Source organism: Arvicola amphibius, chromosome 9, assembly GCF_903992535.2.
Source record: "Arvicola amphibius chromosome 9, mArvAmp1.2, whole genome shotgun sequence".
NCBI classification, from domain to species: domain Eukaryota; kingdom Metazoa; phylum Chordata; class Mammalia; order Rodentia; family Cricetidae; genus Arvicola; species Arvicola amphibius.
In genome coordinates this window covers 82705264-82732832 of record NC_052055.2, presented here as the reverse complement: position 1 = coordinate 82732832, position 27569 = coordinate 82705264, and the positions used below count along the sequence as shown (strand labels likewise).

General features: G+C 37.7%; 1 protein-coding gene across 1 annotated transcript in view; it reads left to right on the top strand.

The window, feature by feature from the left end:
* The window catches only part of Adgrb3 (adhesion G protein-coupled receptor B3), a 710232-nt gene that overhangs the window by 658925 nt on the left and 23738 nt on the right, over positions 1 to 27569 (top strand). Inside the window, exons 22-27 of the mRNA XM_038342237.1 lie at positions 1613 to 1698; positions 5597 to 5695; positions 6016 to 6187; positions 15932 to 16027; positions 18651 to 18690; positions 22544 to 23187. Of these exons, the coding sequence (XP_038198165.1) occupies positions 1613 to 1698; positions 5597 to 5695; positions 6016 to 6187; positions 15932 to 16027; positions 18651 to 18690; positions 22544 to 23187 (1137 nt within the window). The remainder of the gene's footprint in view (positions 1 to 1612; positions 1699 to 5596; positions 5696 to 6015; positions 6188 to 15931; positions 16028 to 18650; positions 18691 to 22543; positions 23188 to 27569) is intronic.

Below are 27569 nucleotides of genomic sequence, written 5' to 3'. Positions count from 1 at the left end.
GAAAATTACAACATATAAAATTTCCTACCCTCTTTCCATTGTCTCTCTCTCTCGCCCGACCTCTGTCCCCCTCCTTCTCTCTTATGCTCACTCATCATTGTGATGAAAATGAAGGAGGAAAGAAAAGATATATTAAATACAAAGACACATATCACTGTTCAATTAGGCTATCTGCTAGATAATTACCTTTCAGTTCTTTGAATGGCTCATTCAATAACTTGGACACTGGAAGCCTCTTTCTTAGTAACACTATTTTAGGCTTCTTCTTTTAAAGAGCCTTCATTCTTTAAAGCTATAACAGGGAACAAAAATTGCCTTATGGTTTACAAGAAAGAAACCAAACCAAACCACAACACTGAAGACATGAGTGTTACAGAAAAGCATAGGGAAATTGAAACTACTGGGAACACTTTTGTCTGTTGCATTGGATTTTTATTAAAGCAATTAAGTTATTTTCCTAAGCTGCTGGGTTAACATACATATAACCCTATAGTGAAGAAATAGCCAGTATGTATTTAATTGAGACACCAATATGGTGGCTGTCTACTGGTCATAAATTCTCTCATGTGGCGCATGCCTTTAATCCCAGCACTCGGGAGGCAGAGGCAGGCGGATCTCTGTGAGTTTGAGACCAGCCTGGTCTACAAGAGCTAGTTCCAGGACAGGCTCCAAAGCCACAGAGAAACCCTGTCTCGAAAAACCAAAAAAAAAAAAAAAAAAATTCTCTCATGTTTTAAGTTGTGAACTAATAGAATCCCTAGAACTTATATTTTCTCTTAGTTCAAGTAAAATGAAGTACAAGGTACATTCTTCTGATGAGTGGTATATTGCCTAGACACTAAGAGTGACTTCTCCTAAATCACTTAGGAACAGAAAGGTTTGGGATCCTTCTCATACCAACAAGTGGACAGATTTCTGCCTTCTATCAGCAGAACATTTTCTTGCTGATTTCATGTCATTAGTATTATACCAAAGGCCGTGTAAGTGAGAATAAGGAGTCTTTGAAAGAAGTTGATAAGATGCATTCAGTAGAGTGCATTTTAAGAACTAACAGCAGTCTCCATCCTCTGGAGGAATCTGGAGATTGACTAGGCTTTCCCTTCCTAGAAAAGAGTATATCAGAAAGTCCCCAAACCTGGGAGAGAGCAGCCACAACACAGCTGCAGAGACTAGCCATTCTGTCTTCTCTGCTAGTGGAAAATCCTCAGTCCCTTTACCTGCCTAGGCTCAGGCCAGCCCCTTGCTGGGAGGTTTAAAATGCTTTGGCTTTAAAGTATAGAATAAAACTCATTTAGTCCATTGTTTTATGCAGTTTCCCTAGAAAGAATAAGACCAGATTGATTGGGGGGTTTGGTGCCTTTTGAAAGCCAGGCAATCAAAGGTTAATGTTGCCATGTTAAACTGCCAACCATGGAAATGAGATGCATCTGGTGGACTCTAAATGTTAGCGGCATGCACCACTGTTCAGATGCTCGTTACACCTTTAAGAAGTCATTCACATCACTCTTCAGAGTCCTGCCCTCCGTAGGGGGTTAAGACTTGTTTACTGGAGAAATAGGGTCCTGATCCCCTTCAGTATCATTGAAAGGTCAACTTTGTTTCTATTTGACAGGTCAACATGGTGATTGGCATTTTGGTATTTAATAAACTTGTTTCCAGAGATGGAATCCTAGATAAAAAGCTCAAACACAGAGCCGGGTAAGCTGCCATTGGTGGATATTGAAGGTTCTTTACAAGTAAATCTCATAGTCCAAGTCCGGGCTGTCACGTATGTGGGTCTAGACCTTAAACTCTGCTCTTGATGTGCTAATGTTTCTGTAGATTCTGCTATTTCAGGATTCTCTGATAGTATTTATTAAATAGATGCAATAAATCAGAGCATTAAAAAGATATGGGGTATGCACATTCCTTGCCCATCTATTAGGATCTAACACTAAGTCTTGATAGTTGTCTTGAGATAATGGATTTCAAAACCCAAATCTTTACTCACACTGGGCCCCAAAAATCTAAATTGATGAAAAAGTGATTTATTTGTTTGTTCTTTCTTCTCTAGCTAATTGTGTAGACCAAAAAAACACAAAACATTTCACTTAGAATGGATACTTATCAAGCATCGTTCTTGTCATATATTTACAATTTTCTAGAACAGTTATTTGTAATTTTTATTTGCCATCTACAATATATATAAAAACAGCTGCTTCATTTTTACTGTTATTGCAATATCAACCAACACCTCCTGTTTAGATTTAAAGAAGCATTTTAGATTACAGCAATACCCCATTCTAAGGATTTGTAGAAATCTGAGTGAGATATTGATGCCCTTGATTTTCTCATGGGTCTTTTCTTGCAAAAAAAAAAGTTACAGCTTTTTCCTTTTTATAAAAAGTACCTTCATTCAAAACATATTCTTATAATTGTTTTTTTAAAAAATATTTTATGATTTTTTTAACGGTCATAATATGTGATCACTTACTGGTGATGAATTAACGATCTTTCTGTTCTTATAATTTATGTGATGTTTATAAAGTAAGATCTCAGACAATTCTTTTCCCTAGTAAAAGACAGTTTTCAATAAAAAAAAAACCCTTAATATTGTTCACATAAATAGTAGAATCAAACGGGTCTGTCCTGGCACAGGGGCACTTTTTAAATTATACACTGTTTTTCATTACAGATTAGTTTCTAAACTTTCCCAACTTGATGTTGACACTGAGTTTTCTACTCCATTTGACATGAGCTTTTCACAGAATTACCCTTGTTAACTTGCCACCTGTAGCTGAGATAGAGTAACCATTTCTTCTGCTGATTGGACTAAGTCCTGCATAGAAAATGTTGAGTCTGATACCAGTGGCATCAACAACTCCTAAAAGCAGGTAGTTGAAGTCAGAACTCTTTAGCGCAATAGCTGTACATGTATCTTCAGGCACGTTACTTCATATTTCTGATGCCCTGTCTCCTCATCCAGTAAACAGGAAAATTGCTTTTGCCTCATTAGATACATGAAGTAATGTGCATAATGTTTTCAAAAGAACATTAGCAAATGACAGGCCTTACCCAACAAACAGTGAATCTTATGATGAATGGAATGAGCAATGAAATATGAGCAATGTACCTGACCATGACCTCATCATCCAAGACACTGGGGTCAGAAAGGGAGATGAGCTCAATAAAGTGCTGAGGATCCCTCAAACTCGTGGCCAGTGTTTCTCTTCACCCTTCCTTGTTTAGTGCATCGTGCCAAGTTTGGTTTACATTGACCTCGACTTAAATACCATTGTTGTAGTATGAATTTAAAAATTATTGATCTCAATCTATATATTTGGCAATGATAATTATAATTGAAAACCCCTAATTCTAAAAGCATTCTTAGAAGTCACATGAATTTCACTGGCAAACCTGATTCAGTGTCTTCCTCTTCATATGGGGACTTCTACAAAGATACTAAAGTCTTTCTCCAAGTAGACTTATGATCATTGTCCGGAGCACAGGAGAGCTAACGAGGTAACGATCAAGCTTAAACATTTGTCAAACAGAAATTCTAAGGTAGACCCAGTAGATATACATTCAAATTTGTTCTCTAATCTGAAGTGTGAATAAAGGAAACTTCAAAAAAAATACGATGAATGTGTGAAGTTACTTTTAGTCTTCAGAGAAGCAGTGACAAGCGTAATAAAGACTTCAAAGAGGAGCTTAATCAGATGCACTGAGAAAGCAATGAGCATGGTTTATGCTGACTGGCTTAGTAATTGATTTCACTAATTGTCAAGTTGGCTATTTCAGGTTGGCTGAATATATACATATAAATATGTCTATATATACATAAAGAGAGGTGTAGTTTATGAAACTAGACTATATAATTTAAAGTAAAATATAGGGCCTAGTTATTCATTCTTCCATTTTATTCTATTTCTGCATTTGTTTTCTTTTTTATACTTTATAATCGCTTCTAAGAACTTTCTAAGTATATCTTTTGTCCTCAATAAATATTTATAAAGGAATGAATGAATAAATGTTTAATAAATAATAAAACAAGCCTGAAAAGCTGTGTATCATTTTAACCATATTAAATGTTTTCTAATACATAAAATAACCACTGGTGAGTTATTGAAAATAACAGTATATATTATATAAAAAATAAGTGGGAATAATTGAACATAACATAAATTATAATGTATCTTTTTGGAATATCAAAACAAAAATTATATTTTCTCAACTTCTTTGCAATGGTGTTTTCTTGTATACTGTATTCAACTGCTCTGTTATATCTACTTGAAATCATGGAAGTTAGCTCAGCACACCCTTAACACATTCTGTGAATTTTCTTCAAGTGGAGGAGAGAATGCTTTTTTCCGAGGGAAAATGTTAGATATTAACAATAAAATAGTCAACAAATTTTTCCTAAAAATAATAGAATGAGTTGAGAAGGGACAAGAGCAGTGGACTCCAAGTCTTATGGTAATGATAGAGCAGACAGAACAACATGGGGAGAGTGGGGTAGCAGCCCACGTCTTGTGTCCTGATGGTGATGTACTTATCAGACAATGTGGACAAGTCAACTTTGTGTTTCATCATCGCTTACCATATACAGAAACACAGATCCACTGTATCATGAATGTAAAGACTTACATGCCAAACACATAGTAGACGTTGACACCACATGGGAGTGGAGTGCAGAAGTAAGCCACAGGAAAGTTTTGAATTTTGATTTATTTTATTTCTTATTGGGTTTTCTAGGAGGTTTATGTACTAATAAACACATAATGTTTCGGGGAACAATTTTGCAAGGGAAATGCATGCAAAGGTTTTCTATGTAGTCTCACTTTGCTTCCATAAAGTAAAAGATAAGATCTACATATTTTGAATCTGAATTTTCGGCCCCACATAGATCATTAAGTGCTGTATGTTTTAATCTCTTACTTTAAACTTAATTACTGTTATAAATATGTCTTATGCTCTTTTATAATTATGTAATCTTTCATTCTATCAGTCTCTGTATTCAGATCATCCTATAATTTGAACAAGTATTGGTGCTATAAAAATTTCAGAGTAAGAATCTGTAGAGTTAGAAACTTCATCTCTCACATTCGAAGATTTTACATATATATTATATATATATGTATATGTATGACACATATCTTCCTTTCTTAGATCTCTTGCCATAATGTTAATATTTCTGGAAGTCTTCCAAACATTTGAAACTTCTTCATATGACAATGAAAATCTTTGAGTCTTGGAGTCCTCACATGTTTGTTTACCATGGGTCTGAATAAAGAGTTATTACTGTATGTGGGTGCAAGCACATGCATGCGTTTAACTCAATGTATTAGCCAACTGTATTTTATAGACACAGGGCCATGTGTACTGTACGTGATAGAAACATGCTTTGCATGCTCCAAGAGCCCACAGTCTTAAAAAGTAAATGTTGCAGAGATAATACAATGTTTAACTGCATCTGTAAAATGATCTACAATATTCATCCTTGATAAGTATACCTTTTCTGCATGAAATAGTATTTAAAAACTAACCTGCAGCTGCAACTTATTTGGTGACAATTCAATATTTGTGTTCTTTTTGTGGGTGTTCTGTTTGTTTGCAGTCAGATGAGTGAGCCTCATAGCGGTTTGACGCTCAAATGTGCCAAGTGTGGAGTAGTTTCTACAACAGCTTTGTCAGCCACCACCGCCAGTAATGCCATGTTAGTCCCAATCATTTACATCTTCTTGTTAAAAAGTTTACATGTGCATGTGAAAAAAATGCTATGATGGAAAAAAAATTGTGTTTGCTAATACTTGAGTATTTATAATTGGGCAACTACCTTTATAACAATTGTGGGATAGTCTATAAAAGATAAGTCAAAATCTCAAGTGTTATTTGCTTGGTGGTTTCCAAGTTAATCGTCTTGGTGCCACACACAAGAATTCTTTTTGGGAGAGTGAAGGGGGGGGTTGGTTATGGCCTGGAGCGTGACATGCAACTACGTAATGTTGCCCGTTGCTCTCTTTTCTCTTTCAACAGGGCCTCACTCTGGAGCTCCTGTGTAGTACTGCCCCTTCTGGCTCTGACATGGATGTCTGCAGTTCTGGCCATGACAGACAAACGTTCCATATTGTTCCAAATCCTTTTTGCTGTGTTTGATTCATTACAAGGCTTCGTGATAGTCATGGTCCATTGCATTCTTCGGAGAGAGGTGAGGAATTGATTTCTGTTGTGAAAGAGATAAGCAAACGTGGGAAACTGCGTCTTAATTAACCAGGGGGATCTTTGATTGCAATCTTGCTCTTCAGACTAAGCTGATCTTCTCCACTCACTGTTGCTTAAGATTCCAAGGAGAAAAGAAAATCTAAGGAAGAAGTCACGCGACGTGGACACTCATAAAGTGACAGGGTGAAATACATGGGTTTGTACAAGGGGAACACATCCAGAGATGCCAGGCACCAGGAACAGATTCAAGACAGATGGATAAACTAGGCATGCTGGAGAAACTAGAGGGAGAAAGGGTAAAGTAGGCATGCCTTAAACGCACTGTTCATAGACATCATACCCTGCTATTTCTTACCTGTTTCCTAACATAGCTACTACATACAGCATATCCCTGGTCCTATTATTAACTGATCTTACTTTACATGCAAATTGCATCTGAAAGTTTACTAAAGATAAAATGATCTTCATTTGGATGTTTATGGCAACAACTACAGAACCTTCACATACTAAGGCAGTTCAGGCAGTAATTGTCCATCGGATCTACAGGCCTGCAATCCCAGCACTTGTCTGGCTCACAGTTTCAGTTATTTTTCGGAAAAAGAAGCCTCCTCTGGATTAGAGACCTTGACAGGCCCCGAGAATCGCTAAAACAGCGAGAGACAGCAGATTTGTGTGGTTTCGGGCTAAAATATTGTTTTCCTACCAGTGTGAAGATTATCCTGGGTGCTTGCAAGCACCGACGAAGTGTTGACATGGTTTATGAGTCATCTCAGTGTTTACTCTGGGGACGAGTAGGGACTAAAAAGAACAAGCTGACACCGTGCCATGTGAGTGATTTTGAGACCGGTCGACTGACAGTCCACGTTAGCGAGTGTGCTTGAGTAACTTGTTGTGTTGTATACATCACAGAGTGTGCGTGCTTCTAAGCACACACCCCTTCATTTTACAGCAATATGTGAAGGGAAGGAAAGGCCTCGACCTGATTTATTAGGTGGGAAGAGCCGTATTTCTGCCTTATTTCAGGAAGGCACAGATGTCAGCAGTAAACTCACAGGTGTATTCTAAGAATATTCTATGTCGAGAAGCCATGAAAACAGATGAGGTGTGACTTCTTCATCTTGCAAGGGAGGGATATTTCACAACTTCAACGTCTGAAGTAGCTTACAACTGTCAAACCTTGTTCACCAACTTCTACCTAAAATAAACAAAGTGCAAGGCATATCTGCATGCAATGTTCAAAAGAAATGAATGCCCCAGTTATGAAAGCATAGACAAGCACTCCACCTTTAAGTGAATTCTCTCTCCTTTCTTAAAGGCATGGCTTGGTGTAACCTACAGTAATCTCAGACTTACTGTGTAAGTTTTATCTGTGCTAGGGCCTGAACTCAGGGCTTTGTGCATGTTAGGCAAGCTCTCTACCCACTAAGCCACATGCCCAACTCATGTCTCATTTTTAGACATTGCTAAGCTTTCCTCAAAATAAACAGAATTTTAAGTGACAGATATGATGGCTTATTATCAAATCTTTGCTGCTTACAGGGAGAAAAATATTTGGCAGAAAAATTCTTGATACCAATCAGAACTTTTCAGTACTTTCTAATTAGAGGAGTAGCTGTCAAAAACATGATTTAAGTGCAATTAAGTCAAACCATGTAACAAATGCTTCTACTAAATAAGAAATGTGTAAATACGTGTTTTCCCTATTAGCAGGAGCAAAAGCATGGCCATTTTCTCTGCTATTTTTCAGTGGATAATTCAAAATGAATAACTGTATTATTGACAAATTCACAGTGAATCATTATAGCATTCTTTAGTTCTAACACCAAAGTGAACATATTCTTTTCTTTTAATTTTTCATTGAATCATATAAACACCGTGTAACCCTGATAAAAATGCATATACTTCAGTTAAGGGCAAGTGATCTTCAGAACTCCTAAAGAAATTTTGTTACTAAAGAACTAAGGTTTTTAAATTTATAATTTAAACCACTTTATACATTATATGGGCTGCATCACAGCAAGTTTTTTGAAGGCAAAGGGTCTTTCTAGTCCACCCATGTATCACCTGACATTGGCAGTAGAACTGTCTCATATGGTGCCCATATTCCCCTAACACCGAATGTAGTATAAAAGACACCCTTTTCCCATAGCCTTCGTGCCTCCTATCAGTACTGTTTCCAGAAAAACACACCAAAGCTAGTAGAATAATGTCTGTGAAATACTGATTGTAATGTGTGGCTCTTAAATACTTAATTTGTAATTCTTAGCTGATAATCCACAAGAGACCTAAGAATACAGTTTTTTGCCTTTATTGCTTTTTTCATCATTTTATTTCTCTGCTATTGTCTTCAGAGGAATTTCATAGGGTTTGGGTGCATACATATTCTCATTCCTCTTCTCTTCTTCTCCTCCTCCTTCTTCTTCTTCTTCTTCTTCTTCTTCTTCTTCTTCTTCTTCTTCTTCTTCTTCTTCTTCTTCTTCTTCTTCTTCTTCTCCTCCTCCTCTTCCCCCTCCCCCTCCCCCTCCTCCTCCTCCTCCTCCTCCTCCTCCTCCTCCTTTTCCTTCATCTTCTTCTTTGGTTCTTTTGAGTTGTTGCTATTTTATGCATATTGACTTGCCCAGTCTTTGAGGATGAGAAATATAGTCTTGTCCTTACAGGAGGAATGAACGATTGCAGTGGTGACATGTAGGATGCATTATGCAGAGAGTGCATTTTAGTTGTGATTTTGCTTTTGATGGGCTCAGTTTTTTTTTTTTTAAATCATTTCTAATCTGGGAAGAAGGGAGAGATAATTGCACTAGCACTGACCCCTGAACTATGGGGATTCGAACTCAGATTCTCCTGCTTGCAACGCAGGCACATTTACCCATTGAGCCATCTGACCAAACCACTTATTTATTTACATAAAAAGAAAATTGAGTATCTAAATACCTGTTCCTAATCCTTAGACCTGACAAACTTAGTATTTGAATACCATTTTTTTCTTACACTATAGTTTCTTCTTCTACCAGAACTTTGTCCTTTTTTATTATTTTAGCAAATGTTTCAAAGGGTAAAAAAAGGCAAAACCAAAATGGAAAAAATAGTTTTAAAATATTCAGGCATCTGATTTATCAAAATACATTACATCTAATCTAGACAGTAATATGTGTTCTAGACAATCAGATTGAATCTTGTAATACAAGTATAGATGTTTCCTGTATTTGGTGATTAGAATTCATTTGGATTGAACAGATAAGAACACATACTATTTACTATTCTCCTCATTGCTATGGAAATGAAACTACACAAGAGTTAGGAAACCTTTGGAATAGTTCCTGTTGCTAGGAAACCACATTTTTTGGTCCCTGCACATTCTTCTCATCTCTGGCTCTAGCTGTGCTAGGCTTTGAGACAATCTTGCAGCTTGATGTCAGAGGGGGAAAAATAACAAGACTGTGATACCAAATCATCTAAAATAAGGCCCTCACTAAATAGAAGGGAGGGGTGTTTAAAATGGATGATCTTGTTGTGTCCCTGTGCAAGCATCCTGTGACATTAGTGTCAGGACCAAGATCCTCTTCTCTCTCTCCCGAGCTCTGTCATGAAGGCAGACTGCACCAGATGAGGCCTCAAATATTCATCCGAACCTGTGAAGCAATTCTGAAGGAAAAGCATTAAAATAAACATGAACTGTGTTCTCTCCCTCTCCCTCCCTCCCTGCCTCATATCACAATTCCAGTTAGAGCATTTGATAGTCTCGATGACAGCCCCTTACTCCATCTTGTACCTGAAAAGCCGTGACTGTATTTTATAGAGTTAGTAAGTGGCCAAGTGTGGGGAGGATCAGGGTTTGATTGGAACATTTTGCCTGGAAGACAGATAAATAGCACATGGATTACGAGATAGTCAACTCATTTCCTAACACCTTCATACTTTTCAGACTGAATTTGAAATTCCAAAAGAAAACTACCTAAAGATCCTATTGTTTCGCTCTGTTTCTAGTTAAATAAAATATGTGCCTTGAAGCAGGAGAATGACAAGAGGCGACAGAATAAGCCTCAGCTGGACACGGCCCAGCAGAGGACGGCATGCTGTCGGTCTTTACATTTCCCCAGAAGCCACCAGTCTCACCTCACTCCACATCCTGTTTGTTAGACAAGGAGTGTAGATCTTACTGCTTCTAGATAAGGCTTCCCCCAGGTTGTCATTGTTCTACTTACATAGTCAACACCTGCATCCTTCTGAATCTTCAGGCATATGTCCATACAGAAGCCTAAGAGGTTAACAGACGTGTGACATCTCATGGAAGAGATGGCTTCAGACACAGGGAGCTTTAAACCCAACTTGTTATACTGGCGTGCCTACCAGGGAGCCCCCAACTATGATTTATGGCTGCTCTAGATTCTTCCAGTCACGTTTTCCCTCCAGATGCCCCCTACTCTGGGGAGCAGCATCAGGATGCCGCCTACAGTGAGCAGAGACTGGACACTGGCAGGGTGTCAAGCGGCTCCCACTCCCCTCTCCTCTTAGACCCCCAAGAGCTCACCTTCCAGCTCTGTTATACTCATGTGGTGCATGTGTCTCGACAAAAGGAGTAAAATGAAAACTTATTTGGTTATTTTTTTTTCCCCAAATGTCTTTTTTGTTTTGGTTCATTCCTTGTCTTAAAGTAGTCCAGGCTTTGTTCAGTAAATTTGAAAGGCTAGAAATAGAATGATGTTCAGGAATGAGGACTTTCAGAGCAAGAAACATGGCTCCCTTTTCAGCTATCGTCACCTATGGCAATAATGTCAGGCGCGTTCCTTGCGGGCTCGAAGCGGGAGTTTGCTATTCTGTGCAGCTTCCGTGCATGCCTGTCTGTCTCAAAGGCTAGGGCACCAGGCTGGAATGAAATGCCTCCTGTGAAGGTGTGAGGCATGGTGTCTAGCGCAGAATTCTTTCCTCTCACATTTGCACATGAAAGGAGCACAGCTACATTTTCAGGCCACATGTTTGAAAGACAGTCTAAAGAAGTTTCAGCGTCCCCCAAAGAGGGATATAAAACATGGTTTTGAAGGTCAAAAGCATGGATGTTTGAGATAGCAAGTGGTAGATCCCTCAGCGTTGAGGGATCCCCATAAAGACCCATCAGTTGTTGAATCTGAGAGTGCACCCCAAACCCTTCATGGCATCGCAAAGGACAAACCTTCCTGTTTTTTTTTTCTTTCACTAGGAGAAAAGTCAAGCAATATTTTTTAAATGTCAAGTCATTCATGCTCCTTATGTCAATTGCCGTAATATTTATGAAACTGAGACTTATTCATTCATTTAATGATTAAATATAAAATACATTATGGTGAAAAAAAAACTCTGTGCCATTTGTTCAAGTCTGAAACAATAGATGTGATTGTAGACTCAAGACTTAAGAAGACACGGAGCGTGTAAGAAAGCCCTCTCCCCAGAAATCATAACAAATGAATACAAGGGAAAAAATGGGCGTCTTCCTGACTTAAAATATTCTTGTGACTTCACAAGCATTCACAAAGAGTAGCTTGACTTTATCATATCAAGGAGTTAAGACTTTATCATATTTTAGAGGAGAAGACTTGTGGTCTGAGCAATTTAGCAGCTAAATCCAGAACACATTTCAGACTGTGAAACTCTTCTCTGTGAAGCTTCGCCGATTTGTAACACTGCCAAGGGTTCTGGGTGCCCCTATCCTGCAAACCTCTAAATCTGGCATGGATTTTGCACAGTGACTCTCTGCCAGCTGCCTCTGGAGTGAGGACCAATTGAAAAGCTACTGGCTTGCTGCTGCTTCTGCCGCTGCTGCTGCTTTGAGAAAACCCTGCAAGCTACTTTGAACTCAGATCTCATCCGGAAACCGTGTGCATTGAGAAAGACTGATTGTGTCTCTAGACATTTTTAAAAGCCCGCTAGCTGCTTTGAAACTTAGTTGAGACATCACTGATATCAACTGCTGTTTTCTTAAAGATGTCGCCTTCTGTTCTTACCTTTATCTCACTTCAGACCACCAGGGATCCTTGAAGTACTCTAAATATTTTAAAGGCAGTGACATATCTGTCCCTTGCTACTCCCTCTTACTTTTAGCTCCATCTGATCATCATTTAGAATGACAGACCTATTTCAGAATGGTTCAAAGACAAGACATTTTATAATCTAGATATGAAGTGTGGCATAATTAATGTTAAATATTTCATTGTTCCCCCACAGATTCATTTAAAAATTGAGTTTACCAGGCTTCAGAAAGTTTTGAGATGTTAACTTCACAAAAACTCAGATTTTGTAGGGATGATATCTAATAATAAACTAATAATAATAGTTTTAAATAGAACTGTTAACATAAATAGTAAATAAAGCACAGTTGCTGCTCATCATTGTAAATGTAACCTTAGCATAGGAGATTCAGGGGAACTTTAATCGTACTATGGCATAAAATAACTTGTCTATTTTCGCTTTTTGTTTTTTATTTTTATGTTTGTCTACAACTTGAATTTTAGCCAATTCCAGCTTTTCTTTGGTATAATTCACATTAATTACCCAGGGACGAAACTCTTTGCATGCCTGCTAGAAAATTCAGTTACCACAATGCTTGCACGTGCCTCAATCTTTTCGTAGACACTCTCTTCCCGTCAGCCCCTCTGGGGTAAGAAGATTCTCCCTGTGCATCTTGTCTCATCACTTCTTCCCATGCTGTTGAGCAAATATTTAATGCCAATTCATCATGATAGCCTTCGTGTATTTTCCGATTTAAAGAAAAAAATCAAACAAAGCATTTGGAATCAAATGAAATTTCCCAGGAAATCCTTATGCATGAGAGTTGTGCACTAAAGCTATGTTAGAATCTAATTCTTAAATTATGACACCTGTACGAACCTTAAAATGGCCTTAAACATGGTGGAAGGTTTGTGTGCTTTTCCGTCTTCTCTCTCGTATTGATAAAATAAAGCTGATACCATTCTCCAATGAAAATGTGCCCTTAGCTCACTGTCACACCTGGAAGTTTGGCAGTCTAAAGTATTGATTTTGTGTGTGTCTATGTATATGTTTTGAAAAAGATATTTCTTTTTTATCTCTTTCAATCAACAAGACAATGATTTGGAAGAGAAATTTACAGAATTTGCTTTGTCATGTTTTTAAAATGTCAGCTGTAAAATACTTGACAATGTTTTGGCCATAGCTTTGAAATAAAAAAAAATATCTTTAGCAAGGGTCAGAGAAATTGATGCTTAATATTGCAACTGTCGGTGCGAGCACACAACCCTCATCCTTTAGAAGGAGGAAAATTAGTTATACTGGAGCTAAATATATGAGTGACCAGGGCCCAAGAACACATATTTAGGTCAGTCAAAATTCCATGTCCCAACACGGCGACACTTTGATGTAGTCGTTATTGTAACAGAACAAAGATAGGCATCCATCAGACCACCTCTCAACTCCATCAATAGAAACAAGTAGACAGTGAAAGCAGAACAGGGAGCTGCGGATACAGTTTGCATGGCAACTTTCACTCCTGCCACAGTGTTTCATACTTTAGATAGGCTGGTATTTTGAAGTCCATTTGAAGGGAATCTTCGTGTGACAAACTCCCAAAAGACAATGTTCCTAACATATTCTTTATTTTTATTTATTAAATGTACTTTAACGGTTGCCTTGGGGTAGAAACAGAATTTACCATGAACCTGTTCTTCTGACAATGGTTTATAGGACTTTTAAAAGGAAAACACTCCTACGTTGAGTGTTCCCATCTTCAGACTTAAGAATAACAGAAAAATAATGGTACCCAGGCAAATACTAAAGTCATTACCAATTTTCTATCTTTAATGTATTATTTTATAACCTACAATGATATCTTGGTCTAAAAAGGCATCTCTGGAAACACTGATGATGAAATAGTCTTTTTCTCTGTCCTGGGTGTGTCTGCCTCTCTGTAATTCAATCCTGTTTCTTGGAGTTTTTGGAAGAAGAATTGGAGTAGATCTCAGTGCAGCCGGACTCTTAATTGATGTGTTGGACCCAAAAAATGCTATTTAGGGAACTGATTGTTTTATTGGAGGAATCTCAGATGAGCAATATTAGCATTGTAGCATGGAAGTCGTCAGAAGACACCTGCTCTCAGTTCGACTTCACAGAAATTGGCTACCCCACCAGGCAGAGAACCCTAGGTCGAGAGTCGAGAGGAGATATGTGTGCAGGTCTCTGCAGGACTGCCAGAGCAGATTTGTGATAGTGACTACTCAGGTCCACATTCCAGACCCAAATCAACAAATTAGTGGACTCAGGTTTTGATTCACTATGTTCTGTTTGGTCCTGTTTGCTTCCTGACCAACGTATATGTTCTACACATCTCACATCAAAACTGAGACAGGTTGTTATATTGCTGTGCTTTGCAAAAGAGAAGATCCATAAGTGATTGCCCTGTAGTCTATAATAGTGACTCAGCATAGGGAAAACACAACAGCATCTATGCTTTTAATAACAGTAAAACGGAGTATAGTAGATGAGAAGAATATCAAACACATGGAGTTAGACAAACAAAGGATTAAAAAAGGAATGACCTGGCCGTTGATTTGTGATAAGTCACCATCTGTGAACATATTCATCAACAACCTGCGAGGAGCCCAAGAGACCACAGGAAGTGGGATGTGCATCCTGATGCTGAGGTGTCATGATCAGAAAAGAGCAGTTGCTTTTCTTCCACAACCAGCGGTGTTCCCCTTTCAGCTCTTTGTCTCTGCTGAGATTTTTTTGTAATAAAACAATTAATGTAACATCCTTGGGAACCTCTTGTGAGATGTTTACGCTGCATCCGAGACCTGGCGGGATGTCAAGGGAGTCTGACTGAGCTCAAGAAATTTGATCTTTCCCAAGTCAATCAAACGGAAATCAAGAGATGGTTTTATATTGGTCTGTTGTTTCCTGGTTTTGTGTCTGGGGACATAGACATGAAGGGAGAGAAGGAATAGTCTTCACAAAGTTTCTTATGTGAGTCAGAAAAGGAAAAGTCATAAATCAATTCTAGCCAAAAGAACATTGCGTGATTTCATTTTTCACAGTGTTCAAATCTGTTATGTACCTTATACAATAGCAAATTCTCCCCTGCAACACACACAAACACACAACAGTATGCACTTGGTTTATAACAATAGGAGAAAAACCCACTCTGTGATAGGAATGAAAAGGATTAATACAGAAATAGCTATTGTGCTCTTTCAAGAATTCCAGCCGGGCGGTGGTGGTGCACGCCTTTAATCCCAGCACTCCGGAGGCAGAGGCAGGCGGATCTCTGTGAGTTCGAGACCAGCCTGGTCTACAAGAGCTAGTTCCAGGACAGGCTCCAAAGCCGCAGAGAAACCCTGTCTCGAAAAACCAAAAAAAAAAAAAAAAAAAAAAAAAAAAAAAAGAATTCCAACACTAACTTGGTAGATGATGGCAAATGATAAATACACTGGCCAGTGACCCTATCCAAGTACCCCTATAGTTTAATTAAGAAGTAAACAATGTCAGCCAGGGTGGTGCTGCTCAGAAATGCAGCACTAGGGAGACAAATGCAAGCAGATCTCTGTGAACTTCTCTCTAGAATCCCAGCCTGATCTACATAACTAGTTCCAGGCCAGCCAGGAAACAAAATGAGTCTTATACTGTACAAATAAAAATAGCATTTTCTCATAACTGATGGGCAATATGGACAGCATCTAATTATTATTGAAGAAAAAAATTAAAATCAATATGTGTTTCATATCCACAGGTACAAGATGCATTTAGATGCCGGTTGAGAAACTGTCAGGATCCCATCAATGCTGATTCTTCAAGTTCTTTTCCTAATGGACATGCTCAAATCATGGTGAGCTTCTATTTTCATTCTGGATGATAGTTAAGTCATGGTTTCTTAGGGAAAAAATATATGTGCATATATAACAAATTCCTTATTAATAAAATAGTATAAAATCACAATTTGGTTTTACTTCATTAACACTAATACCTTATGAGCTGGAGAGATGAGTTAATGGTTCAAGTATTTTCTACCTTTGCAGAAGTCTGGAGTTCAGTTCCCAGCACCCACATCTACAGCTCATGAGTACCTATAACTCCTGCTCCAAGGGATGTGATTCCCTCTTCTGACCTCCATTTATTCCTACAATGGACACACACACACACACACACACACACACACACACACACACCGCATAAATGCATAAATCAGAAAATAAATATTTAAAATAAATACTTTTTACTTCGACATCCAGTAAATGTTCTTTCTGGATTGCCTTTGAATCAAGGATCTGCTGTTGACTCTCTTGGGGTTAGAATGGTATCCTATGCAACAGTGAAGTGTATTTTCAACTTGTCTAGAATCCAATTCAAGATAATGATTTTTACACATGAGTACTATGGACTTTTTTACCTTTGTTTCTTCTGAGTGTGTGTTATGGGCTTTTTCCTTCTCTCTATCAAATTTTTAGAATTTAATAAAATAAATTTTGATCATACCCCCCTCTCCTAACTCATACTTAGTTGAAGATGATAGAATCATTAGAGGAGCTACAACTTCAAGCGGTTAAATATGTATCTTTAAAGGTGAGCACAGATAATGGTGGTTTACCTATACAGCCCAAAGAAAGCACCAAGAGACTAAAACACAGAGAAAAGGCACGCCTCCAGTGACGGATCCAACCTGAGCATGAGCCCAGAGCTCTGTTGGAGTGGAGGTTGCTATAGACATAAACATTTCGGGAAACTTTAGAAATGAGATAAAATTGCTGTCACCAAAACAGAAATGGAAGTTGGGAGTTGTGCATGCCTGGTATGCCAGTACTGTGAGGGAGGCTGAGGTAAGAGGAGCCCCAGGTCAAGGGCACTCTGGTCATCATGGCATGATTCTGTCTCTAAACAAGGCACTCAACCAACAACATGAACAGAACTGAGACTGAACAGGAATGAGCTTTCTGCAGCATAAAACTGTTTTCTTATTAACATTTTTGGAGTATGGAACATAAGAAATATGGCTAAGCAATATGTTAGCAGCTAAAAGATGAGGAACAAAATCAGTTCCTTACAAAAAAAAAAAACCAGATAGCCATAAAAATCTGTTTAAGATAGTGATCCTGGGCTGGCCAGATAGCACAGCAGGGAAAGGCATTTGTTGTGCAAACCTGGTGACCTGAATTTGATCCCCAGGACCCACTTCAACTTAGGAGAAAACCACAACTGCAAAGTTTTCCTCTGACCCCCACATGTGTGCTTCAGCATGTGAGAATGTTTATACACACATAGCAATAATAACTATAATGATGATGATAATAGTAAGAGTAGTAGCAGCAGTAATAAAAATTTAAAAACTAATATTAAAAAAGAAGAAAAAGAAATATAGTTGAAAAAAGTTGCTTACAACAGGCTAACTTGATTTTACCATAAAAATAAGCTGATTTGCTTAAATATGAACTTGGGAGTAGGTGGTACCAATATCCAGAAGATTCTAGGCCAGAGGAATAGATGTTTAGCCCTCAGCTTTAATCTCTGCCGTTGAGAGCCATTGGTTACCGCAGAGGAGATATAATTCTGTAGAAGTATAAGCATTACCATAATTGTATTAAAGAATATTGTATCACAGCTTGATGGTAAACTTCCTTTAGCCAATGGCCTTTGAGAGGCTGCAGGTAACACACTAAAACTGGAAGCATAAACTACAACAAACAAAGTCCGTTATTTAAAAGTATTTCTAACTGTGTACCTTCTGGTTGCTTTAGTAAAGGTAGGCTACTGCCTTAAAATTCTGGTCCTCTGTTTTGTTTATGGAAGTACTGAAGAGTGAACCGAGGCCTTGTGAGGCCTATGTAAGCTCAGCCGCTAAGTTATGGCCCCAACTTTTTTTTTTTTAATTTTGAGACAAGATCTCATGTATCTTAGGCTAGCCTCACCATGTAGCCAAGGATGACCTTGAACTTAAGATTCGAGTTCCTTCACCATCCCCAGTGCTAGGTTACAGAGATGTGCCAACTCTCGTACTTTTATTCATTTCTGGGGTTTGAAGCCAGGGCCTTAGCCATGCCAGGCAAATCCTCTACCAAGTGATCTACGTCCCTGTTTCTACCCCTTTAATCTTCTAGACCAAGCACGGTCTCACATACCTTGAACTCATTCTCTGGGTCAGGAAGGCCTTGAACATGTAATCTTCCTGCTTCTTCTTCCTAAGTAGCTAGAATTACCACTGGAATCACCATTTCCAGCTAAAATTCTGTCATATTATATGGGGTATTACGTTACCATATCAAAACTATGCCATTTTCCATGGGTTTCACACACTGTTCTGTCTCTAGGAAATTCTGATTATGTCTTAAGCATCTACTTTTGCACAAAACAATAAACTAATACTGGCTAGCTATAAATCTATAACATTCAGAGAATTTTAATGTTAAAAACATTTGACGTCTTCATTAAATGATTCTGCGCCTTATTTCTTGTTACAGACAGACTTTGAAAAGGATGTAGACATTGCTTGTCGATCAGGTAAGAAGAATTTGATCTCTTAAATATAATCTGTAGGGGTATGAAATCATTTTGTGGGTTTTGATTTTTTAAAAATGACTATGCTTTGTGCATCATACTTGGGTGGGTGAATAGTGGCATCTTTCAGTGGGAATCACTGTGCCATCTGGGATCTATATAGAGAGGGGAGAGCAAGAGAAGTGGGAAGTGAGGAATAGACTATTGAGAGCACCATAGCAGCAGAAATGACTAGATTTCATAAATCTCCAGGCTCGTGAATAAGAGCACTTGTAAGGCAACTCGCTGTAGCTGCTTTGTTTATCATATAGAGAATATGAACCACTAAACTGGTAAAACTACTAATGTGTGTGTGTGTGTGTGTGTGTGTGTGTGTGTGTGTGTGGTAGCTGTCCTCTAGCCATTGGCTAATTTTTCACTAGAGAAGAGGGCTTTTAAATTTTTTTTAAAAATTATTTATTTTCTATTTTGGATGTTTTTTAGTAGCTGGGAAATTATCTTCCAAAGTGCATCAAAATGTACCACATTTTACATTGTATTTGTTGTTCTCTATGCTATCTTTTCTCATATTGAAAGTAGATATATACCTGAGTACCCAAATATTTGAAATCAATTATCATTTAATTCAATCTGAGTGCTTTTTGCTTTCAGATTTAACAGCCATGTGTCATCATTCATTTCTAATAGCATCTTCCAAGGCCTGGTGCTGAAAATAGCCCCCAATTTGTCAATAAATTTAAATTATAGTGTGCACACATATGCATAGCCATGCAGCTTTCATCAAGTTGGCGATTGACTTGTAGTAATGCGGTCTGCATTCACATCTGATCTATGCTTCAGTACAAGCATCACCTTGTCATCTAAAAGCCCTACCGTGTTTTATAGGTGCTGTCAAGGATTCTCCTGAGATTATGTAAAAAGCTATGTTTCTGGCATGTTTTTGTAGAAAAGCAAGCAGCCTCTGCATTTATCCCTGTACACTGTCATCTTAACTTCTTTCAGGATGGCATCTACTTGAGACTGTGTAGCCAATGAACATTTGATAGAGTACCTTCTAAGTCTCTCCCTCCAAACTGTCTACAAAGGAGTTAAATGTCACGACAGCTATTACAGTACCTGCTCTGTTGGGAAAGGCACCCACTTCCTACCTTCCAGACTCCCTTATGGGTTGTTTTCAGATTCAACTCAGAGCCATTAAAATCTGTGCAAATGTCAGATCATATTTCTTGCCATAATCGTAGTCACATGGGAAACTAATCTGTATTCTTGGATTCAATCAAAACACTCTGAGTGAGGTATGGTCACCATAGTCGTAAGCTATCAGCTATGATTTGGGCCTGAAGGGGAGTAGGAATTGTCCTTTCTTATAGAAAAAAATCTTATCCATCTTTTATGATCTCTAAAATTCACAAGCCATGGCACAAGAATACAATTTGGCTGTGTTAGAGGCTTGGACTTATTTTAATGATTAGTTATCTATTTAATTCCTAATCACCCACCCTCAATTTAGCTTCTTTGTCTACTCCTTAGAGTTCTTGACAGAGGGAATAATAAGAACAGACACTTTTGTCTTTTCCTTACCAGCTACTCATATCAAACCACTGCTTGACAAAGTGTGGTACCCAAACAAGCAGTGTATTGCCTGATGCTTGCCAGAAATTCAGTTTTAAAGACCTACCTAGACCTTCTAGACTAGAAACTGTGGGTCTGGGTCACACTAGCCAGGGTCTTAGAAGACATTCAAGTCACTCAGATGCATTGCGAGTGCTGAAAACTTTCTTCACAGACCCTCTTCCCAGAGCTGCTGTTTCCAGCCCTTCAGCATGCACAATGTTGTCTGATGATAGATTATTCCATTCTCCCAGTCTGCATTGCAGTCTGGGCTAAGCCTCTTCAATGCAGACTAGTACCACTGTGTTATTATGAAACAAGTTGCAATTTTTTTCTCTGTTTTCATTTTTTGGCCAATACCCTCTTAAGTTGAGTTCATCCTCATCTTCCCTCAGAATTTTTCTAGAGATTTCTGCATATGTTGACTGTACTAAATTTTAAAGTCTCAGTTCTGGGCTCCTAGTAATCTGTTTTAATCTTTTACATTGTTTCTATAGATGTTGGAATATACATCTGCTTATACTTTAGATTGTTTTCTGTGTGGTTTGGTTTTCATTTTCACAACTTGATTAATTAATCTCAAAGGTCCTGCTTCAACATTGTTGTCATATGTAAGAGGTGTATATTCAAGTCTTGTTTATGTTTTAAGCAAATCAAAGAAGCAGACTCATCTCTCACGTACTGTGGACACTACTTCATGAAAATAATTGCATTTCTCAAATACTTACTATATAGAGAGCACATTGTAGAAATCTAAATGCATCTTGAATCCAGATTATGAAATCAATACCCATTACCAAGGCTTCCTTGATAGTTTATAAACTATTAATAAAGTTGGGAAACCATCTATGCCTCCCTAATATATAGCAATGATTGTCATAATGTGTCTTTAAATTTTAGTGCTTTTGATTTTGAATTAATTTTTGTGTAAAGTTAGAAGCTAAAACTATTTTTCTGTGAATTTGGAAATGTTTTAAATTTGAGTCATTCATTAGTCAACATACTTAATGTCGTAACATTTTATTCATAACTGTTTCCAGAATTTGCAATGTTTTACTGCTATCTTATTATCTAAAGAGGTTTAGGTTTTACTTTTTTCTTGTTTTTGCTTTTACAAAGTATAGGTAGCTAAGGCTACCACAGCCTCCCAAATGCTGATATTACACACTACCATCATGTTAGATTTAGAAATTTAGACATCATAAAGCTTAATATTTTCTTATTTTTGTACATAAAATGTAAAATATAAAAAACTACAACCATATTGTGTATTCATTAAAAACTATATATGAATATTTAGCATGATGTCATTCATGTATAGGAAACAAAGAGATGACAGTACAAGAACAGATACAGCATCTCTAAAGAGAACAGGTACTGTCTGAGTGCTTCATGCTTTGGAATACTTAAAAGGCTTCATTTCCTCATTTCTTCATAGTAGCAAAAGATATTCATAATCTGGTTTTCAACTTCTTTGATAATTCATAATTATGATTCTGCTAAAAACTTGGACAATAATAGGCAAAATTCTGAAAGATTTTATGCTTTCAGAAACAAATGTTTTCTAGCTATACATGATGAAATTTTCTACTATAGTTGCTTTGCTTTGTGGGAATTTTACACCAGTTTTGTTTTGAGACAGTCTCACTGTGTAACTCTGGCTGTCCTGAATTCACTATGTAGAACAGGCTGGCCTTGAATTCACAGAGATCTGTCTGTTTCTGCCTCCCAAGTGCTGGAATTAAAAGAGGTCACCACCACTCTCAGCCCTCAAGAATCTGTCTTAATGACCAAAGCTTCTAGAAAACTTTAGAAGAAAGGCCTATGTAAATGTAACTAAAACCTACATTTTTATGGAAATATTTGAAGTGGATTGATGGCAAAATATTCTCTGGCTGTCTGCCCTTTGCCTGAAAATTAATGCAGTTTTTTTTAATCAAGGCAAGACATTGAAACTTTTTGAAAGCCAGTTAATCAGTTTTTTAGATATGCTTTACCTATGGTCTGCTCACGCTCTATGGCAGCATTGGAGAATCAATAACAATCAATAATCCATATCAGATAAATAACCAAATCAATAAAAATTCAGTAACCTGGATTATGAAGAAACAAGTACAAATGATTTGTTAAAAGATTATTTTTCTTTTGCTTTATTAAGAGAGTGTTTAGTAGGAAAAAACATAATAGCATACAACGATAAAAAGAAATGCTTTCTTTTTATTAACTGCTATGGTCGAATTTGCAGTGCTCCATAAGGAGATTGGTCCTTGCCGAGCAGCAACCATAACAGGAACACTCTCCAGGATCTCTCTAAACGACGACGAGGAAGAAAAGGGAACGAACCCTGAAGGGCTAAGCTATTCAACATTGCCTGGGAATGTCATTTCCAAGGTCATCATCCAACAGCCTACAGGTCTGCACATGCCCATGAGTATGAATGAGCTGAGCAGTCAGTGTCTGAAAAAGGAGAACAATGAGCTGCGGAGAACTGTGTACTTATGCACGGATGACAATTTAAGAGGGGCTGATATGGACATAGTCCACCCTCAAGAGAGAATGATGGAAAGTGACTACATCGTGATGCCTCGAAGCTCTGTAAATACTCAGCCGTCGATGAAAGAGGAAAGCAAGATGAATATTGGCATGGAAACCTTGCCGCACGAAAGGCTATTGCACTACAAGGTGAATCCTGAATTCAGTATGAATCCCCCTGTCATGGACCAGTTCAATATGAACTTAGATCAGCATCTTGCACCCCAGGAACATATGCAGAATTTACCCTTTGAACCTCGCACGGCTGTGAAGAATTTCATGGCCTCCGAGTTGGATGATAATGCAGGACTGTCAAGAAGCGAAACTGGATCTACGATATCCATGAGTTCTCTAGAGGTGAGTCATAGAGATTAACCTGTTCCTTGGTATTTGAAGGGCATACAGGCCAATTCACGTAATGTTGGTGTTAGGAAGATCCGTGCTAGTTTTGGTGGGGTTTCTGATACGTGCATATTAAGATCCTTGACATAAAGGTTTCCTAGTGGTACATTCAAATCTCCCGGTTCAAGATGTTATTAAGAAGTAGAGTCCAATGTGTTTAAAATTATAGTAATCAGTCCTAATTCTCTCACCATGGGACTTAAGTGGAACCTAAAGAAAATACAGCAGACCCTTCTGAGGTTTCACTGATATGATGGAGGGGATTTTCGGATATAAAATAATAACTGGGTTGTCTGGCAAATTCAAAGCTAATCTAAATCCTTTCCTATAAGGCAATCTGTTAATATGAAATTGAAACATTTCTATGAGTGGTGCCATTACATTGATTATAAACATTATTATATCAGATCAATATTACTCAGAATGAATATTTTGTTTTTATTTCTATAGAATGTTGACCTCTTTAAGTGTTACTGTTGAGTATTCCAAGCATATATTCTTATGTGTGTTTGTTTGTTTTGTTTTTTGAGAATGGGCTTCTCTGTAGCTTTGGAGCCTGTCCTGGAACTAGCTCTTGTAGACCAGGCTGGCCTTGAACTCACAGAGATCTGCCTGCCTCTGCCTCCCGAGTGCTGGGATTAAACATGCCCGTGTGCCACCACCTCCCGGCTCAAAATATATATTCTCAGCATACTAAGATTCAGGACTAAGAGTCAGACAAGGACCTTTGCCCTACAGAAGGCCATCAGCAGTAAAAATGTATACTACCCTCATCTTCTTTTCTTCCCAATGAAGTAGAGGGTTACTAACAATTATCATCATTCATACTGTTTTAGAATTACGCAAGCAGGCGTCACAGAATTAGATATCTGATTTTCTAATAACATATCCCATTACCCTGCTACTAATTTGCATGTGTCCTGCATCTTGAAGTCTTAATATAAACTACTGCTAAGATAGTCTATATAAAAAACCAACATGTATTCTTATTTATTACATATGCATATATAATATCCAATTGTTTTAATGTATATTATTGCATAAGACATTATTTAGAGAAAAATCATTGTAATTGGTTACATGGTCTTTCAATCAGAATTATTCTGATAATGTATGTTCTAAGATTCTAAGATGCAGAGGTTCCCAAAGTTTAGTAGCTCTTCTAGATTCCCCAAAGCCATAATCAGTCTAAATTAAATAGATCATGAAGTGTAGATAGTTCTAGTTTTCTCAAGTAGAACAAGAAAACTAGACCAAAACTAGAATATAAAGAAAGTCTTAAGTTTTGGATTAACCTCAACTAGAAGATGGTTTCAGCACAAATCCATGTTTTTTTTTTTGTTTTTTTTGTTTTTTTGTTTTTTTGTTTTTTTTTTTTGGTTTTTCGAGACAGGGTTTCCCTGTAGTTTCTAGAGCCTGTCCTGGAGCTAGCTCTTGTAGACCAGGCTGGCCTCGAACTCAGAGATCCGCCTGCCTCTGCCTCCCGAGTACTGGGATTAAAGGCGTGTGCCACCACCGCCCGGCTCAAATCCATGTTTTGTATTGTTCTCAAATCAAAGATGTAGATAGGTACAGCGGAGCAAATCCTATTCTAGAGTAGCTGTCATGTCCCTGGATGAAAGCATCCATTTTTTTAAATTAGTTGACTTGTTACTGTTACCCAAACCATAACCTTATATCACAGATAGTAATGTGTCTACGATAATAATGCCAACATAAGCATAAACTATAAAATGTTCATGCAAAACTGCAAAGTGTTCTAAGTGGTTTGAATAAGAGTATATCTAAGGATATAGCATCAAAACTAATTAGTACAATGTGGACACTTTTTTACTGTACAATGACTGTTTTGAAAGTCACTAAAGAAATTTGAATGAAATTGCGCTAAAATAATTTGGGTGTTGTGAAGTGTTTTACATTTCACATCTAAAACCCAACTGAGATCCATGTTACACAGGTTTGGTGTACCTGAGCAATAGAGTGTACTTTCTGAGCATTGATTAGTTCACTTTGTGACTTTTTTCAAATTTCTGTACTGTTATTTCTAAGCATAAATATTATAGATATACATATACATATATATGATAAAAGATTCACATTTCAATGACTTAGTGATCACAAAGATTGTATTTTGCAAAGGAAGAAAATTAAGTTCTTCATTTAATAGTAACCACTTAGGTGACCTTTTAGGGAACAACTGAAAGAGAATATATACATGACAGAGTGAATAGTAAAAATTACCATTTTAATAGAATTTTTCATTAGCAGATCCTCAAATCATCTTAGAACAGAATTAATTAATTCTCACAACACTTAGATAAGTTGTTCTAATCTCCAAAGTGAAAGCATCTGCTCAAGGAGACAGAGCAAGCATCTAAGAAATAAAGCTACCAAGTCTTTGGCCCCTCCAAATGAAACAGGAGGTTAAATATGTGGGAGCATGCAACCTGGAGGCTGGTGCAGCAACGACAAGCTGTTGCATGACCTATTCATAGACATAATGTAAAGTCGTGACATTAACTCAGGAGTTTGCCTCCAAAAGAGGTGACAAGAAGAACAAGAAGGGCAAATGCTGCTAGTGGCTAGCACAGAATTCCGTAGTCATGAGAAAACAGCTCACAAGAAAATACACAAGTTGAGGGAGGAAAATGAAGAAAGCCAAAAGAGCTGAGTGGGTGAGTGGGTGGAAGCATTTATTCAAGTAAGCAAGGAGCAACAAAGAGAGGAGGAGCCTCCAACTGCTGCTGCACCATCAGAAAAGGCTCCAGCTTCCATGGGAGTTTGTTCTCCTAACCCCCAATTACTGGGTGTAAATGTTTAAGACATTCATGGAGTTCCTTGGCACAAAAGTGTATTCAGATTTTCTCCATGCCCATTATTACATTGTGCCTTTATTTCTGCTACGTGGTGTTGCCCTAACTGTGGTCATTTCCAGGATGATCCATTAAGTGATTCTGAGAATTCTTAGAATTTGAGTTTATAAAAGTATGTAAAAATCGTCATATTAAGTTTTCATAAGTGAACTCACCCAAGCAATCATAACGACCTCACTTTAGGTGAAGATAAAATTGTCTTCAGCACTCGAAATATTCACATTCGGGTAACTACATATGTCGACTGCATGATGTATATATGTATATGGAAGAACAAAGAAAAATCAACGATGACAAGGGTGGATCATGAGCCTAAGCACTAGTTTAAATTTTAGAATGTAGTTCTTTTGATTTATTGTCTAAAAATTATAAGTGTATTATTATTTATAAGAGGACAAGTCAGTTCCGGAAATGACAGGACTTCTACACTCATGAATCCACAGCAGCAGTGATAATGCACACGAGGCATACACAAGATCAAAGCAGTCAACATGTTACCATGGGGGGCCTCATTAGCCATGAGCCCTAGCTAAGGCGCCAGCAATGGTTGATGACATCTAGGGGAACTCGGGGAGTCAGTTTTCTTTAAGGATATGCCCCGTCATGAGTTGACCCTGCTCTAGTGGATGGTCCCACACTTGTGAATATATGCGTAGCACAAATTGGCCTCAGTGAGGTATTAAAGGAAAGGAAATATGAAGCTGGGTAGGACTGAAGAGAGAGGACCTAGGAGGTGTTAGGGAGAGAAGTGGAGCGTGAATAAGATATAAATACATTTTAGAGATTTCTCAAAGAATAAAAGATTACATTTTTTGTTAGTTTTATTTTTTATTTTTTTATTTTTATTGAGCTCTACATTTTTCTCTGCTTCCCTCCCTTTTTCTCCCCTCCCCTTCAACCCTCTCCCATGGTCCTCATGCCCCCAATTTACGCAGGAAATCTTGTCTTTTTCTACTTCTCATGTAGATTAATTAGATCTATGTAAGTCTCTCTTAGGGTCCTCATTGTTTTCTAGGTTCTCTGGGATTGGACTTGTGGGCTGGTTTTCTTTGTTTTATGTTTAAAAGCTAGTTATGAATTAGTACATGTGATAATTGTCTTTCTGGGTCTGGGTTACTTCATTCAAAATGATGTTTTCTAGCTCCATCCATTTTCCTGCAAAATTCAAGCTGTCATTATTTTTTTTTTTTTTTTTTTTTTTTGCTCTGTAGTACTCAATTGCATAAATGTACCACATTTTCCTTATCCATTTTCAGTGGAGGGACATTTAGGTTGTTTCCAGGTTCTGGCTATGACAAACAATGCTGCTATGAACATAGTTGAGCACATGCCTTTGTGGCACAACCGAGCATCCTTTGGATATATACCCAAAAGTGGTATTACTGGGTCTTAAGGAAAGTCATTTTCTAATTTTCTGAGAAATTGCCACACTGACATCCAAAGGGGCTGTACCAGCTTGCACAC